The sequence below is a fragment of the Dama dama genome, chromosome 18 (assembly GCF_033118175.1).
Source record: "Dama dama isolate Ldn47 chromosome 18, ASM3311817v1, whole genome shotgun sequence".
Lineage (NCBI taxonomy): Eukaryota > Metazoa > Chordata > Mammalia > Artiodactyla > Cervidae > Dama > Dama dama.
Genome location: NC_083698.1, coordinates 69024620 through 69042839, shown reverse-complemented (window position 1 = coordinate 69042839; position 18220 = coordinate 69024620). Strand labels below are relative to the sequence as shown.

The 18220-nt window shown below is 40.9% G+C and overlaps 1 protein-coding gene and 1 long non-coding RNA gene across 3 annotated transcripts in view; one reads left to right on the top strand and one right to left on the bottom strand.

Moving 5' to 3' along the window:
- The window catches only part of LOC133072368 (uncharacterized), a 26321-nt gene extending 21089 nt beyond the window's left edge, over nucleotides 1-5232 (bottom strand). The window contains exon 1 of the long non-coding RNA XR_009696722.1: nucleotides 4477-5232. This is a non-coding gene — a long non-coding RNA (uncharacterized LOC133072368). The remainder of the gene's footprint in view (nucleotides 1-4476) is intronic.
- Nucleotides 1-18220, top strand: part of SRI (sorcin) — a 21338-nt gene extending 3118 nt beyond the window's left edge. The window contains exons 1-8 of one of the 2 annotated variants that reach the window (XM_061165537.1): nucleotides 5206-5345; nucleotides 6253-6336; nucleotides 8641-8710; nucleotides 13693-13736; nucleotides 14526-14673; nucleotides 14923-15036; nucleotides 16287-16345; nucleotides 18014-18220. In XM_061165537.1, the coding sequence (XP_061021520.1) occupies nucleotides 5295-5345; nucleotides 6253-6336; nucleotides 8641-8710; nucleotides 13693-13736; nucleotides 14526-14673; nucleotides 14923-15036; nucleotides 16287-16345; nucleotides 18014-18040 (597 nt within the window). In that variant the 5' untranslated portion in view covers nucleotides 5206-5294 and the 3' untranslated portion in view covers nucleotides 18041-18220. Of the gene's footprint in view, nucleotides 1-5205; nucleotides 5346-6252; nucleotides 6337-8640; nucleotides 8711-13692; nucleotides 13737-14525; nucleotides 14674-14922; nucleotides 15037-16286; nucleotides 16346-18013 lie in introns of those variants that run through there. The other variant, XM_061165538.1, reaches the window with a different exon arrangement.

The window sequence follows — 18220 nt, the reverse complement described above, 5'->3', positions numbered from 1 at the left end:
GCCACCAGGGAAGCATATATATGTGTGTACACATATAACACAATCACTTTGCTCTATACCAGAAACTAGCAACTAGCACCACACTGTAAATCAATTATACTTCAATTTAAAAAATAATAAATAATTGTAAAGCTCCTATTGTGCGCTCTCTGACCCAAGCTACTGCCAGGACCCTCAATCATTGTGGTATGGCTGTATAACTCCCACAGTCTGTTCCTAGGACTTAGCAAATTGTTAGGACAAATAACACAGTATTCTAGCTCCCCAGACTGTCCAAACCAGTTAGGAATCCCTCTTCTAAATATATAGCTCAGATACTCTGTTGCTGAGTTTCTTTAAATTATGTGAGGATTTTATTGTCCGTATCGAGTTCTGTGATTCGAAGGCGCAGGAATAACATGAGTTCTTATCCCACTGGGGTTTTTATTTTGTTCAAAATTAAAACAGACCCAAGGGATGGCAAGGAATGGCTTCTTTCTCTAGATTATATCTTTGATGATTTGTATCATCAAAGCCTTGCCGAAGGCTGATACTTATAACCTCTGCAGGGTTTTATACACCTAAATCCTTTTTTGGCAGTTCCTCTTCTGCCCAAATTCCTCAGGAAGCAGTACAATGAGGGGGGAAATGTAAGCTTGGTTTAGTATCTTTGGAGTTTGTTTACATTTTAGACACCAATGCTTTAGAGTTAAGTAAATCAGTTGGGCTCAAGACCTGGTTTGTAACCTTGGGAAAGTTACCTATGCCTCAATTTCTTCATCTATAAAATGTGGGCAATTTCATCTCTTTTCCAAGGTGATTTTCTTGAAATGCACCTATAAGGAAGTACCCAGAACAACACTTGGCACATGCAAAGAACCCAGTAAAGCTGCTCTTTTCTCTCCCTCTCTACCTTCACTGCCTCCACTGGAATGAATATCAAAACCATAAAAGTAAATTGCCTGCATTCACCTCTATTCTTATAGAATTCTTACTGAGTCTTTAGTTTTTCCTGAATGTTTTCAGGCTTGAAAATACTCAGACATAATTAAAGGAACCCACGTTACATGGGTAACATTTAAAAACCAGCTTTGCATCCAGCTTTGTCATCACTGGGCACACCCTCTGGCTACTACTATACAGGGCAAGACTGAAACCAGTAAGTCAGAGTTTCACGGTTTTCCTTTTGACCAGCTTATTGAGCAATGGGGAAGAGTTTGAGAACTCTATACATAGGATCCTACCCCAGAGAGGTCAGCATTCCTTAGGGTGATTCAGCTACCATTATCTATTAGCTTCACTGTGAAATCATTTGTTAAAGTGCTATTCTCCCAGAGTCATAAACCAGAATCCTGAAGGGGTCTGCAACAGTGGTTGGCAACTACGACACAAGGGACAAATCTACCCCACTTCCTGCTTTTATACACTTATGACCTAATCATTTGTTGTAATTGAAAAAGTAAAATAAAGAATAGTATTTCTTGGCATATGAAAATTATATGAGACACAAACTTTGGTGTCCATAAGTAAAGTCAGACTGGAACAAAGCCACAGCCATTTATTTGTGTATTGTCTATGGATGCCTGAGTGGTACAAGAGCAGAAGTGAGTCGTTGCTGCAGAGACTGTATAGCCCATAAAACCTATATACTTTCTGGTCCTTTACAAAGTTCGCTGCCCCCTGATAAGGGGCACAGACCCTGGGGACCAGACAGCCTGGCAGCAGAGCTCAGCTCTTGGTTCCTCCCACTTGCCCAAGTGCTCTCATCTCCTTTGTATCCTCCAATGGATAATCAGGGTTTTATGAGGGTCAAACAAATGTAGAAAGTGCTTAGAAGAGGGCCTGGTGCATATTAAGTACCATCTATGGGTCTGTTACTATTAGCTGTCACAACTTTTTTCATAAACTAAAGCAGCAGCAGCATATCAGTTAGTTAGCAACAACTGTGAGAATTTCATTTGTAGCACTCCAATGACATTCAAGGGGCAGTAGGAAGGTATTAAAGACAACTGAAATAACAATGAGCATAGATGCTTATCCACAAAACTAGTTCTGCATTCCTAACAAATATTTTTTATGCTATATTCTTCTTTCAAACTTGAGTCTTAGAGAAGCTTACACTCAACTTTGAGTTCAGCCCTCACTATCTATTCCTTACAGTTGGAAGAAATAGACTTCAAAACAGAGGCTAAGGAACAGAATAGAGCCCAGAAATAAATCCATGCATATATGGTCAACGGATCTTGGACAAGAATGCCAAAAGTACACAATGGAGAAAGGATGACCTCTTCAACAAATGGTCCTATGAAAACTGAATTAGTGCGTGTGTGTGTGCTCAGCTGTGTCTGACTGTGACCGCACGGACTATAGCCCACCAGGCTCCTCTGATCTGGGATTTACCAGGCAGGAACACTGGAGTGGGTTGCCGTTTCCTTCTCCAGTGGATCATCTTGATCCAGGGATCGAACCCATGTCTCCTACACATCTCCTGCATTGCAGGTGGATTCAATTTTTTTTTTTTTTTTTTTTTTTTTTTGAGCCACTGAGGAAAACTGGATGCTCACATGCAAAAGAGTGATTATTGGACCCTATCCCACACCATACACAAAAATCAACTCAAAATGGAATAAAGATTTAAATATAGGATCTAAAATTGTAAAACTCTTAAAAGAGAACTTAAGGGGAAAGCTTTGTGACATTGGCCTTGACATTGATTTCATGGCTATGACACCAAAAACACAAGCAACAAAAACTAAATAAATAAGTAGGATTAAAAAGCTTCTGCATCACAGAGAAACAACAGAATGAAAAGGCAACTCACAGAACAAGAACAAGAGAACATATTTGCAAACCATATTCTGACAAGAAGTTATTCTCTAAAATTTTTACAAAGACATACAAATGTACAGCAGGTATATGAAAAAAATGCTGTGTCACTAATTACCAGGGAAATGCAAATCAAAACCACAATGAGGTATCACCTCATACCTGCCAAGATGTCTATTATTATAAAAAGAAAAAAAAATAGACAATAAGTGTTGGCAAGTATGTGGAAAAATTGGAAATCCTGCACATTATTAGTGGGAAATAGAAATGGTGAGGTTGCCATGAAAACAGGGTGGAGTTTCCTCAAAAAATTAAAAATAAAATGACCATATGATCTAGCAACCCTACTTCTGGATATATATCCAAAAAAACAAAAAATGAAAACAGAATCTCAAAGAGGTATCTGCACCAATGTTCACAGCAATTTTATTCACCAATAATCAGGATGTGGCAGCAACCCAAATGTCCAACTATACATGAATGTTTTTCCGTGTGGCATATATCATACAATGCATTGTTATCCAGCCTTAGAAAAGGATATCCTATCACATTCTGCAACATGGTTGAATTTCAAGGACACGAAGGCAATGGCACCCCACTCCAGTACTCTTGCCTGGAAAATCCCATGGACGGAGGAGCCTGGTAGGCTGCAGTCCACGGGGTCTCGAAGAGTCAGACATGACTGAGCGTCTTCACTTTCACTTTTCACTTTTATGCATTGGAGAAGGAAATGGCAACCCACTCCAGTGTTCTTGCCTGGAGAATCCCAGGGATGGGGTTGCACAGAGTCAGACACGGCTGAAGTGACTTAGCAGTAATGCTAAGTCAATTACAAGAAGACAAATACTGCATGATTCTACTTATATGAGGCATTTAAAAATAGTCAAACTCATAGAAACAGAAAGTAGAATGGTGGTTGCCAGGACCTCTGAGGAGGAAATGGAGAGTTGTTTACTGGTAGAAATTTTCAGTCATGTGAGAGGAAAAGTTTTGGAGATCTGCTATGCGGCACTGTGGATGCTTTTAACAATAGTGCACTGTACACTTGGGCAGGAAGATATCAGCTTGTGTTTTTACTATAACAAAAATACTAGGGAAAAAATGAAACCCTCCATATAGGCCAAAGAACTTATATCTCTAATCTACCTTGATGATGACTGTGGTACTTGAAAACAGTAATCAACTTCCTGAATGAAACATAAAGCAAGTAATGTGTAGTTGATTTGATATCAGACAACAGGGAACATTAGAATTTTTCTCACAACTCAGGACTTTCATTTTGAGGTATGGAGGATCCAAAAAGAGAACTTGAGAGGGAAGTTTATACATGAGAGGAAAACAATGACCCTAGTGAGAACCCAGTCGACCACATGAGCAAGCCCTGTCCCACACACAGCAGGCGGTCCAATATTTGTTAAATGTTGATGACTCATTCAATTTTTCTGTGCAACCTCCATAGCAAATACTGCGAATCTTGCTTATTGTTACATTTCTTAAAACGTTGACATTCAAAGAATTCTGCGTGATAGAAATTGTATGAAACAAAATCAAACCAGAAAATCTCACGTCAGAGTTGCTTCAAACTGTTAAACTGGGTGGAAAACAAAGCTGTGAAGTAAAGAAAACTTTCCTGAATCACCTGAGTGAAATACCAAGATCCAGCACTCTTACCTTCCTGACAAGTGTGTTTTTACCGACACACTCTTTGCCTGCACTAAACTTTTCTTGCATAAAAAGTAGCTGAGTGATTTTGGAGACGGGATTGTTTTGCCTGAATCATCCAGATAAGTGGAACAACTCAACTTCTAAGAACAATCCGGCCAAGGCTGCCCTGCCCTTTAAGTGTCCTCTGTCCTCTTCAGGCCATATCTGAGTCACAAGCAGCTTAACCTGGAGATGACAGTGTCGCCTAGGAAGGAAACACGCCGTTATTGTTGAATGAAATGGTCAACCGCAAACCGACGCTCCAAATGCGCTCAGGTCCTGACGTTCACTGCTGATTTCCAAGGGCGCTTTCGCAGCTTCATTTTTCGACTTCTCTTCTCCCTGAGAGCACCTCAGAGCTGCCCTAAGGCATTCGGCCCCTTCCCCCAATACCACACTTTGCTTCCAGCCCCGTGGGCCTGTCCAATAAAGTTGTTTAAAATACAAAACGTAGCAGAAGATGATCGAGCAGGAAGAGAAAAAGAACACCCGGCGAAATGGGTTGGTGTTGGAACGTGCCATTCGTTTTGGAGGGAGGAGAATCCCAGGTGTGAATTGCATCCCGCGTGTGAAGTCACTTACCAGACCTCGGGTTCTTGAGGGCCTGAGAAGAGAAAACACCAAAGACCCGGCGGAGCGCAGGAAGGGGCGGAGGCCGGGAGCGGAGCCTGGCGCGGGCGGCGGCCCCGGGCGCGTCCCCCGCGGCCCCGGGTGGTGCGGCCCTGGGCGGTCCCCGCGGGCAGGCGGGGAGGCGGGAGGCGCTGGGCGGCGGCGCAGAGTGCAGCATGGCGTATCCCGGGCATCCTGGCGCCGGCGGCGGCTACTACGCGGGCGGGGTGAGTGCTGCCCGCGCGGGCTCGTGGCCGGGGCGCGATCTCTGGGCTCCCGGGGCTCCGAGAAGCCACAGGGGGCGTCTCGGCAGGGGCGGCTCCCGGGCGCCCCCGCCCCGCCCGCCGCCTCGCCCAGCGCCCCCGCCGTCCGGCCTCGGTCTCCGGCGACCTCCTTCCTTCTGTCCCTTCTTCCCCCCGGGTTGCTGCTTGGGGCCGGGACGCGCGTAGGTTTGACCCAAGAAGCCCACCCTGTGCCTTCCGGATCCGCGGCGTGAAATCGTGCAAATGGGGTGTTGCCTTCCTCTCTGCCTTCCCTAAGAGCAACAGCCATTTTAATCTAGAATGGTCCTGCGATCCACTTCTCTCTCTCTCTCTCTCCGAAAATGAGAAAAACGGGAAAGTCAGGGAAAGTCCGCTAGAGTCAGACTTCCGGGAGGAAGGCAGCCTGGCCCTAAGTCTGGGACGGGCATCCTTTTGAGAACTGTTTCCTAAAAAGAATATTCCCTAACCGTGACACACCTCACCCTTCCGAGGCTACACCTGTCTCAGAACGCTTTAAAAATACCATAAACGCTAGGAAAAAAAAACAGGCAAGACAGTTCTGAGCCCTGCTGGTAAGTTGTATGGCCAGGTTGCATTCATCTAAGTAAACTGCAGGTTAATGGGGATTTGCAGAGGTTACTTCATTTATACTGATGTCGTTGTCAAGACAACTCATTTTGATCCTAGTTGCGGGTTTTTTAATTATAACGGGTGAGAATGGGAGAAAGGGGAGGAATGATTGTACGTAGAGAGTTAAGGAGGGGGGTGGGGAGCAAACGACTGACAGCGAACCTAACTTTGCTCAAGGCAGTGAATGGTGGAAGAATAAAACTTGGTCAGCGGATTGATGCATTTGTTCCCTGTCTTACAGTACGGAGGGGCTCCCGGAGGGCCTGCGTTTCCCGGACAAACTCAGGATCCGCTGTATGGTTACTTTGCTGCTGTAGCTGGACAGGTTAGCTCTTCCCTTTAACATTAAAGGAATTTCAGATTCTACATTTGTATTAACTTTTGTTACGGTCGGGCTTTCCTGGTGGCTCAGAGGTTAAAGCGTCTGCCCGCAATGCAGAGAGACCTGGTGACCTGGGTTCAATCCCTAGGTTGGGAAGATCCCCTGGAGAAGGAAATGGCAGCCCACTCCAGTATTCTTGCCTGGAGAATCCCATGGACGGAGGAGCCTGGTGGGCTACTACAGTCCACGGGGTCGCAAAGAGTCAGACACGACTGAGCGATTTCACTTTCACTTGTTACAGTCACACGGAAAAATGACTATTCCTCTGGAAAAGAATTCCTTTGCTTCTGCTCAAGAAAAAAAAAAAGAGAAGGAAGTTCATGGGCAGTTACTTATTTTTGAATATTCAGAACAAACTCGGACAACGTGTTACCCATGCTTATGTTCAATCAGAACTAAACTTGTGATTGAATTAGGGTCAGATTGAACACAAATAGCTAGTATAAATATGCTTTGAAGATATGTAAGGTAGAAAGATGTCTTTAGAACTGTGAATTGTCAGGGTCCAGACAGTGAATTTCCAGAGAAGAAATTCCAGGTCAGATGAACTTTAAACCTTTCTTTGTACAATGAGAAGCATGTAGTACCAGTAATTCTGTAGCCAGATTCTGAGGGACATTTTCTTTGCATTGAGTTTGACTGTTAGTTACCCTCTTAGGAAATGGGTACTTCAGGTAAAAACCCACCAGCTTCAAAATAAGAAAGGTACTTTCTTCTTGCTATCAGGAAGTTAATCTTGTGGCCAGTTTAGTTTTTCTTTGCTGCGGATGCTATTACTAGGTCAGCCCTTACGTGTCCTTGTTAGATGCTGTGGTCTATTGACCCAGAGAGAGAATTAAGGTCAGCACCCCAAGACCTTTCACTTCTTTGCATTCTAGTTGTGTGACAGGTGGTAGTTCATCTCGTAGGAGGCCTTTTTCCTCAGCTACCAGGTCACTGGATGTATCATACTACTGTTATAATCCAGCTTCAAAGAGGACGTTTGTGCTTATGAATTCAACCTAGCTTTCTTTTAAGCAAAAGCTAGAAATAGCACAGTCTTAATGTGAAAATGCCTGAAGACTATTATGGGATAAAAACGTGTGACCACCTTTTAGAACAGCACTGGAAAAAATACAGTTTGAGAAACTGAATGGAAAATTGAGTCTAAAACTGAAAGAGCTTCCCCTTAAGTATCTGCTTCACCTGTTAGTGATCCGTATCTTTGAAACCACAAACACGGCAAAGCTCAAGTCTCTGCATTCTTAGATCGCCAGGACCAGGAGCCATGAAAGTGACCCCACCTGCTTAGCTTTCAGCAGCCCTGGTCTGCGGCAGCATGTCCATCGTCTTTCACATTATTGATCCTGCCTGTCACCTAGATTGTATAATAGTCATGAACTTGAGGATTTAGGCATTTTATTTTAAAATCTTTAACATGTTTCTAATTCTGACCTAGGTCAGCCAGTGAATAGGCATGAAGAACCTGTCTTCCAGGTATAATTGTGATCTGAAAAAAACATTCATCATATTCTAAGCCAGGGTGATCACAGAGGCTGCTTTTTGTGGGAACCAAACTTTTCACTTACTGATGTCATCCTGTGTACCCAGCTCTCCACCCCCTCAACAGAAAAAAAAAAAAAAAAAAAACTAGGACAATTAATAGAACTTTTAATCAAATACATAAATAATTGTATTCTAAATTGCTTACTTTGGCAGTTTCCTAGTTCAGACTGAGAGTAGTTCAGGATAGAAGCTAGTTGTATTCATGTTTAAAAATTTGTCTCAGTGGAAGAAACTGAATTCATCTCACTGTTTTATTAAGAAGAGGAACCTTATACTTGAGAAGTTATGCCAAGTCTAATTCAGGAAGTTATAGGAAATGATGAAAAGATATTGGTAATATCAAAGTATAGGTGTAAGCAGCTTTCAGACTTGGTTAATTCTTGTGTAATGATTGTTGCAAATAAAGCCTGAAATTGAATACCCACTTTACCTAGATATTTTTTGATATATGTCCCTCATTATCCATTTGTGGGAGAACGCTGAACAATTTCCTTTCTTTCTGTAACTTAATTGTTTAGGGAAGTAGAGTGAAGAAAAAGAATGCCTACTTTTGAAAGGCCTCCATTTAAAAAAGTCTCATGCATGATAATATTCATTTTCTTTATTATTATTGGTACACTGAATGCTGAATGTAAACAAAGAACTGGAAGGTACAAGTCACTCTTGTAAATCTTTTTCCTTTTTTTTTTTTCTCCCCAAAAGGATGGACAAATAGACGCTGATGAACTGCAAAGATGCCTGACACAATCGGGCATTGCTGGAGGATACAAACGTGAGTTATCAGCCTCAAAGTGTCTTGGAAATCTCTTGTATTTCATGTTTCAGATGTCACTTGTGATTATTATAGCCTTCAAAGAATCTGAGAGTTTCTGAAATGGCAAAGTTAAGAATTTCAGAAGCTGAATTTATTTCTTTTGTATTTCAAAATGCTCATTTAAAGATAGTTCTTACTGAATCATCCCACACTACCCACCATTTTAGTGGGTTTCTTGGATCTGGGTTCCAGGTGTCTGGAACCATTCAAACCAATAAGACATGTGGCCTCCTCCTCAGAAAATGAGGTAAGGTGCTGAAATGAAATCCTCCAGGTCAGGTGTCATTAATGATAGGAGCTAACATTTGCTGCTCACTGTTTGCCAGAAGCGTATTCTGGCTCAAACGTGGTGTCACTTAGGGCTTTCAGTGGCTGGTCCCTTGCACCTGGTCCCGGAGTGACCTGTTCTGCATCCCTAGTTCTGAGTAGTTGGTCCTACCCTCCCTTTTCACAAGTGCCCAGTCCCCCACCCCTAGTCCTCAAGGAGCCAGTTCTACACTCCTGTTCTCAGCTCCTGGCAGCATGAATGCTCACCTTGACATCCCCCAGGTCTTTGCTCTTTTTACATCAGGCTAAGTAAGATGTACCCTTCCTGATTTCTAAACTCTTTATAGTAGTCCTTCCCACTGCCCCTTAGTTCCTCATAGACTCCCCGTGTGCTTATACCCACTTCCTTCCTTTTCAATTCTGCATGGGCTACAGAGAGGCAACTCTTACCAGGATGCTCATTCCTGGCAGGGGCTTTCTCATCATCCCACACATGCCACATGCTTCCCTTCAAATCATGTCTTGACCATGATAGAACAGCATCTTGGCTGATATGCATGACCTACCATCTTCTTTGCCTGTTGTTAATTGAGACAGAACATCTAATCAAAGTCTCAACTTCTTGGTAAGCTGTGAATTAAAGCATTCAAACTAGGGGATTTCCTGACAGTCCGGTGGTTAGGGCTCCAGGCTTTCACTGGGGAAGACCTGGGTTCAATCCCTGTTTGGGGAAATAAGATCCCACAAGCCATTCAGCATGGCCAAAAAGCAAACAAGCAAACAAACAAACAAACAAAAAAACTCCACAAACTATAGAATTCATACCTGTGGACCTGTAGTGGCCATTTTTGACTGACAGGGCATAGTTACTAGGTGATTCTCTTTTCTAAACTATCAGCATATCCATTTTTATCATCCTTTGTTTTATGACTTCAGTATCCAATCACTATTTCCTAGTTGTGGGAATTAAAACAAAATAGAAACCTTTTGGATTTCTGTCATTTACTCTGGTCCTACACAAAAGAAGCCCTTTTCTCCATTAGGGGGTTTGGTTGTGTTTTTTGTTTTGTTTTTTTTAACTATTGGAGGCAGTACATTTAAATTGTTAACCTCAAGCAGTTGGGGCTAGTGAACAAAGGAGATCTAATAGCAGGGTTTCCACAAGTGAGCTATGTCACAATACAGACTATTACTCTACTTCTGTTCAGTAGAAGAGGTGTGGCCAATTTTAAAATCTAACAGAGTAGGCAGTCTATTCTTGTAGAGCAGTCCCTTTAGTAATTTCCGTTGAGAAAGCCACATTTAGTAATGACCTTAGATCACCGAGTTACAGAAAGGACATATCTATCGCCTGGGTTGTGTGATTAATTTGTTTGCTGTCATCTTGTGAAGGCTGTGCATGCGTGCTAAGTTGCTTCAGTTGTCCGACCATTTGTGATCCTGTGGACTGTAACCGGCCAGGCTCCTGTGTCCATAGGATTTCCCAGGCAAGAATACTGGAGTGGGTTGCCATTTCCTTCTCCATGTGAGACTGTAATGACCCACAAAACCATCCTGTTTGTGACTGTCAGAGTGAGTGTTGTAATGGAGAAGTTATGCAGCCATTGATCTTTTTCAACCCAGCTTCCAAACCAAAAAGCACAGATGGGGATGCGGGAGATAGTAAAACCTATGGCATCTTCTTTTCTTGCCTGGAAAATGCCATAGACAGAGGAGCCTGGCAGGCTACAGTCCATGAGGCCGCAAAGAGAAGGACAGGACCGAGCACACACAGAGCACGTGGTATCTTAACCAGTTTAAGAGGGAGCAGTCGTGCCTAGAGGCGGTGTTGATGAGGGAAGTTGCTCTTTGAAATTATTTAAAATAGGATTAACGTCATTTAAAATTATTTAAATTAGTGTTATTTAAAATAGGATTAGCATTAGTAAAAACTCTTTCTGGAGAAAAAAAAGAAATGAACAGTTCTCCTCACCCAAACTAATAAAGATGTCAGTGTTCTAACTCCTCAGAACTGCCTGCCCAGAATAATGAATTTTCTCTTTTGTTCCTGCCCATCTCATTCCCTCCCTTCTCAGACCAGATTTCTGTTCTCCCGAACAAAGAACTCTAACCTGTCACTCTCCTCTTAAAAGTCCTGAGTAGCTCCATGGAGCCCATATAAAACAGAAGTTAGACGGCTTACCAGGAATTCAGCCCCAGACGCACAGCACCCCCACACTTTCCCCCTTCTTTGCCGTCTGGACTCACTGCTGCTTCCCTTGCTCATGCAGGTCCCCAGCTTTACATGACTGTCTCCAGACATCCCAAATCTTTCCTGTCATTCACAGCTTGGCTTAAATGTTACCTCTTCTATCAAGTCTTTCTTTCAACATGAAGGAGCCTCTCACACTTCAAGATCTGGTAGTTTTTGGTGTCTCCATTATGGCTTAACCCTCTTCTACCCTGTACCCTGGTGAAGGCAATGGCAACCGCTCCAGTACTGCCTGGAGAATCCCATGGACAGAGGACCCTGGCAGGCTACAGTTCGAGGGGACGCAAGAGTCGGACACGACTTAGCGACTAAACCACCACCACCCTGTGCGCATGACTTCAGTCAGCCAGGGCAGGATCCAGTTTCTCAGCTGTTATCTCCAGTGTCCCTGGCATCCTGAGCCCGGCACATCAGGGCTGCAAATTAATAGGCATTTGATGAATTAATGAGGATGGGAGACTGCCTAAAATGGAAAAAAAAAAAAAATATATATATATATATATATATATACACACACACACATACACACACACCCTTATTTGTATTTTGACTTAAGAAAAATTGGTATTTATCTAAGGGATTATACATTACTTCTAATTATCAGTGTAAATCAGAAGTGTCCATTTAAACTAATGCCTGATTCCCATAGTCAGATTCTGATCTAATTGTTCTGTGGTGATGCTGACAATACTTTGTTAACAAAAGTTAAGAGAGTAGATCTTAAAACTGCTCACCACATGCATCAAAGGTAGCTATGTGAGGTGATACATGTGGTAATTAACCTTCTTAGAGTCATTATGCACATACATCAAACCAGTATATTGTATACCTTAAACTTACACAGTGGTGTATGTCAATCATATCTTAGTAAAGCTAAAAAAAGTAATAATTATTGTTCTGTAGTATAGCCCAGATATCAGAGTCTTTTAAAGCTTTTGGGTGATTCTTGTAAGTGCTCAGGATCAAGAACCTCTGGTCTAGACTAGAGAGACTTCATACTTCCACACAACTTAAAAATCACAACAAAGAATCAGCCAACTCTTTAATGTGTTTAAAAGTGTTGCCTTTTCTTACCTCCAAGAATTATCTCCATGGATCAGATAGAGATTAAGGGACCAAAACAGAAATAGTCTCCAACCTTTTATTTCAGGCTTCTAAGCTATGCCAAACACATGAATGTATTAAAAGTAGAAAACCTATAGTTTGTAACATTTGGAAACATTACAGCAATAAGAGTTAGCCTAGTGTTTTAAATTCACTTTGTTTAAAGATTAAAATGAAGCTGGTAACAGCTGTAAATAATGTTAACTCTATGTACATCTCAATAGCCTTGTCAAATTTATGCTAGCTTTGCCCACATGAACCTTGTCACTTCTTCCTCCTAGTTTTACACTTCTTTGTACCTAAGAAGACTCCCTCAAAGTCTTGATAAGATGCAAGGAAATTCTTTAATTTGTTGATACTTAGATAGAGTACTATTAGGTCATAAACCAACAAGTGTATTCTAGTTTGGTTGTCTAAGTGAGGTGTGGAAATACCCTCAAAACACCCTTGAGCCATAAGTAAACTGAAAAGGCTTCTGAACAATGGCTATCACTGAGTGGGTCCTCTGGTCTTAGTCCAGAATGCTCTCATTTGACTCACAATTCTAGCAAGCATATTTATCTTACTGTCTATGAAAAGAGGCCATAGGCAATTTGGGGTGGGAGGTGACCATTCAATGTCTGACATTAAAGGGAAAAGAAAGAGAAACAAATGATCTGCACAGAACTAGCAAAACCAACTAAAGTCAATTGTGCGAAGGAACAAAGCCACTGGATCCACCCATTCACCGTGGTGGATATAATACATTGTGGTTCATTATGGTGGATTGAACTCACTATATTACAGTTTCAAAGGCAAAAAAGAAAACAATACTTTTCATAAACTATGTTATAGAAAACTGTAAGCCTATGCAAAAATAGAGATAATTATACAATGAACTCCTCTATACCCATCATGTGTTGCTCTTCTTGTTTTAACTATAAACCTAGCCATTTTCTTTTAAAGCAGATTTCAGATCTCTTAACATTATTCTACCTACAGATAACTTTAGTGCATATTTTCTTAAAGGTAAAGACACTTTTATCCCCCAACTTAAAAGCCATGAATCACACCTAAAAATATTAACAGTACTAGGCCATCCTTTTTTTAAAAAAAGATTTCTATTAAATTTTTTAAAATCAAATTTGGGTTCTGGAAGGAGTTCTCTCTATCTGGAAAATAAGCCTACTTCAAAGCTCTGTGAATTTAGTTTCACATAAATTGAACAGCATGTAAGAATAAAAGTGTATAAATAATCACATTCCTAATAATTTGAATGTAATGTAATGTGATTTTTTGAAATTGTGTTAATATGTATGTACTTTTCTTGTTTTAACAGCTTTTAACCTGGAGACTTGCCGGCTTATGGTTTCAATGCTGGATGTATCCTTTACGTTGATGGCAGTCTAGAGTTTTTTATTCTGGATTAAAAAAAAGAAAAACCTTGAAGGAATTTGTCTAAGAACTAATATTCAGTAAACACAAAGTGACACATGACCACAGAAAAGTTTTCCAAGATCATTAACTTTTAAGATGTCACTTGGTGTGAAAAAGGAAGGAAGTTTAATAAGTAGAACATCTGTTATTTAAGAATTTGAGGAAGCATCATAAACAAACAAGTATAGAAACCAGAGCAGTCAAGGCGGCTTTTTTGCTGTGACATTGATTACCCTGCATGAGTCACACTGACCTTCAAGCAATGGGATTTTTCATATCACAATTGTTAGACTAGTTTAGTTACTGCTGATGGTATGGTGCCTTCATCCCACCTCGTTTTCCAAAAGTGAAAACAGTGGGTCTGGGAAGGCTTACCGTGGGAATGCTAGGGCTAAAGAGGACCCTGGACAGAAGGGTAAGCAGCATAGCCTGGACCACCCAGAAAGTGCACACCACTTTGGTTGTTCCAGGTAGCTCACAGTGGCCTTTTAATTTCCTTGTAGTCACTCGTGTAGATGATCGCTTTTCCTCACAGAAAATACATACTCAGAGCTTTTTCTCCATAGGCCTTTATTTTTATATCATTAGAGTATCTTTCTGTCCTGTTGTGACCAAAAGAATGTACAATATTTTTTTCAGCAGAAAGAACATTAAATTCCCTTATCCTTAATCTTTGATTTAATCATTAGAAAATGTTGCGAAATAAAGATGCTCTAATCCTTGATTACAGTTCAGAGAGACATGTCAGGCACAATGGGTTTCAATGAATTTAAAGAACTCTGGGCTGTACTGAACGGCTGGAGACAACACTTTATCAGTTTTGACAGTGATAGGAGTGGAACAGTGGATCCCCAAGAATTGCAGAAGGCCCTGACAACAATGGGTGGGTATGACTGATTCCATCTCTGTTCACTAGTAGCTTTTTGTTTTTTTTTTTTTGTTTAATTTATAAAACTAAGTGCTATGTTTCTATTTATACAAATAGCACATATTCATAATTTAAATGAGCCCTCCTAAAAAATTGGGCTTAAAATTATTTTTAATGTTCTTTTTTTTAATCCTTGAAATTGGAATTTTTTTTTCTTTTTTTTTTTTTTTTTTTTTTTTGCTGGATGATTTTTCTTCCTTTCAGGATTTAGGTTGAGTCCGCAGGCTGTGAATTCAATTGCAAAACGATACAGTACCAATGGAAAGATCACCTTTGATGATTACATCGCCTGTTGCGTCAAGCTGCGAGCTCTAACAGGTGTGTCCTTTGAGATTGCTATTAGCAGGCCTGACAAACAATTCTGTTTCCTCAGAAGTTTTTCTCACATGTTAAGTAATCTGCCGTTAAAATGATCCTAACTAAATTCCCTGGTAGACCAGTGGTTAGGACAGTGGTTTTACTGCCAGGACCTGGGTTTAAGCCTTGGTCAGGGAACTAAGACCTGAAGAGCTGAGCAGCTCATGACGGGAGAAAGAAGTCCTAACTAAACTTAGTGTTCTATAACATAAATGTACCAAGCTAATTAGTAAATTTTTGATTAAAGTATGAGCAGTAGTCTGTGATTTCTCCCTAGAATGTGAACTGCTTGACAAAAGTGAAATACTAGAAAAAAGTGAAATTACCCATCGGTAGCTCTCTTTCCAAATTCCTTCTGTTGGAGAGTAATTTAAAATGGTGGTCTGTGTTTCAGATGTCCTTCTCAAATGAGGCTGTATCAATAATCTCTACTTTTCTCTCTCTTTTTCTTTCCTTTGTGTGTTTTTTCTTGTTCCATTCCTTTTCTTTAGTTTTTTTACCCTTTTCAACATATGGTTTTATAATTTTTTTGCATCCTGGCAAATTTGAGGGCAGATTCTTTTTTTTTTTTTTTATTAAAGTAAATCCTTTTCATTTAGTAGGACAAAGCTCAAATGGATAGAGAATTTGATCATAGCTGTTTGTCTTATTAAGGTCACCATCCAGCTGTGTGTGTCTGCTCAGTCAAGTCCAACTCTTTGTGACTCTGTGTACTGTAGTCTTCTAGGCTTCTCTGTCCATGGGATTCTCCAGGCAAGAAAACTGGAATGGGTTGCTATTCCCTCCTCCACGGGTTCTCCCCAACCCAGGGATCAAACCTGCGTCCCCTGCGTTGCAGGTGGTTATGGCTGAGCCACTGGGGAAGCATCTGTTTCTTAACATATCTTTGTTATTAAGAAGTCTGAAATTCTGTACTTCAGTCACAATTAAGGAATGGCCTCAGAAGCAGCTTTTACTGACTTTGGGATAAGGCCTTTTCTTCCAACTCCAGGTTGGGAAGGACAGTTGGCCAACTTCTGCTTGCTGTGTTACTTGGCTGCATATTAAATCCATTCATATTGCTACAGTTGACTCCTTTCCTTTGGCCTTTTGTTTCTGTTGGCTGGTTGTACAATTTGTTACTGCATTTGAAACTCAGTGCTAACATAATTAAAGATTATGATTTCAGATGTTCTAAAAAAGCTAATAAATTTTACTGTTGTGTTTTACAGACAGCTTTCGAAGACGGGATACTGCTCAGCAAGGTGTAGTGAATTTCCCATATGATGATGTAAGTCTGAGTAAATTCGTAACTGAGTAAAAAAGATGTACAGCAATTAGGCATCCCTTTGAAGCTGGCTCTTTAGAGCATCTTAAGGATCCCAGAGCAGTTAAGGCTTACATGATCAGGAGTCACCATCCAAAATTTATTAATTTCATTCATTTGTCTTATCCATAGACCACCGTTTGTTGCATTAAACAACTTAGGTCAAGGCCCAGCTTTTCTCACTGATTAGCTGGATCACTTAGGCAGGATTTTTCATTGCTCAGAGACTATTTGAGGAAAGAAAAAAAATGCTGTCTTCACTAGACTGTTGTGAGATTTCAATAAGAAATGTCCTTGAAAAACACCACCACACAGATGTTGTATCTACTTTTGTCTCCTTTACACAAATCACCTCTGTCATTGAGAAATAACTTGCATGGCTCAAAGCTGCACTTGGCATGTCTGTGTTCTTCATTGAGGACAAAAGGCACAAACTTAAGTCATAATTTAAAACAACATATTTACTGTACAGCCACACTAAATGTGTCAGGACACAGACACATAACCAGTGTGAGCATAACCACGTGCTGTCTTTGATGGCCTTGGTTGGATAGACACAGCACAGCTGGGGAGATGTTTAGGTGCGTCTCCATTTTTTGTTCAGCCATTGATAAACCACTTTTAGAATGGGCATCACTGTGACAACTAAAAGGTTTCTCCATTTCAAAATACAAACATGCACATATTTTCAGTTTAGCAGCAGCTACAGTTAATGAGTACACTTTTAAAAGGCTGTTGCGTAAATGTGTCTATTTCTTTTGCTTAAAGGTGTGTTCCCACAGTATGCATTAACTTCTCAGGTAACAGTCCCGCTCTGTTTCCAAAGATGGAGAGGCAGCCTGTGGGGTGGAAAGTGCAGAGGCTACAGCCTCTCACGGGGCCACTTAAGGGATATCTATCTGAATGTCCTGACCCAAGTTCCCTTTTCCCTGAAAGAGGGAGTGTCAGCTGGTCCTTGCAGGAACGCTGTAGGAATAGCAGTGTCCAGAGCCTTGATGGTGGTGGAAGAAAGCCAAAGAAGACTGCGAACAGGAGCAGAAACTATTGCTGTGTGTTTGACAGTGAAGCAAACTTCACAGCAAATAACTGGTGCTTCCACACTCAGGTTTCTGAATTACTGGAGGAGGATTAGATATTCTGTTTTTGTCACGCTTTTCTGAATGCTGTTTGTGTCCATATATTGACACACATGAATATTTTAATTAAGCAGATTTTAAAGGAATAAACTATTTTAAAGGCAGTCCAGTAGAATAGTGGGGGTAAGACTGCAGTTCTGAAGTCCCCATGGGCCAGAACAGTATAAATTCCACTGTTATTTATATTTGTGAGTAGGTACCTTTGACCATGATCACATTTAGAGTGAGATATTAATTTGGAATTTAAATAATTCTTTAGGCATTAAGGTAGCATCAGCTTCCTATAAGAAGGTTTGATGTGAGAAACCCTCTGGATCTTATACTAGAGTGCTTCCTTCAAAAAATGAACCTTTCCACCCATCATTTACTCTTATTTTTAAAACTTTTTTTTAATCCACAATCCAGATGAGAATACCAAAATGTAAGCGGTGTAAGAATAAGCAGGGGTGTATCATGTTTTGGGGTCTGCGGTGTAACACTGGTTTCTCTCTTGCAGTTCATCCAGTGTGTTATGAGTGTTTAAATCAGGAGCAAGCTGTATGAACATAATCCACATCCCGACTGGAGTTCTCCTCTGCTCTCTGCCCTCAGCAACTGTGTGCAGACTTACACAGCCACTTTTCCTTAGCAGCTCTTGTAAAGGTTTATTACTTTATGTATAACTGAAGTTTTTTGTTTTGATAATAAATGCTTTGAGATGGTA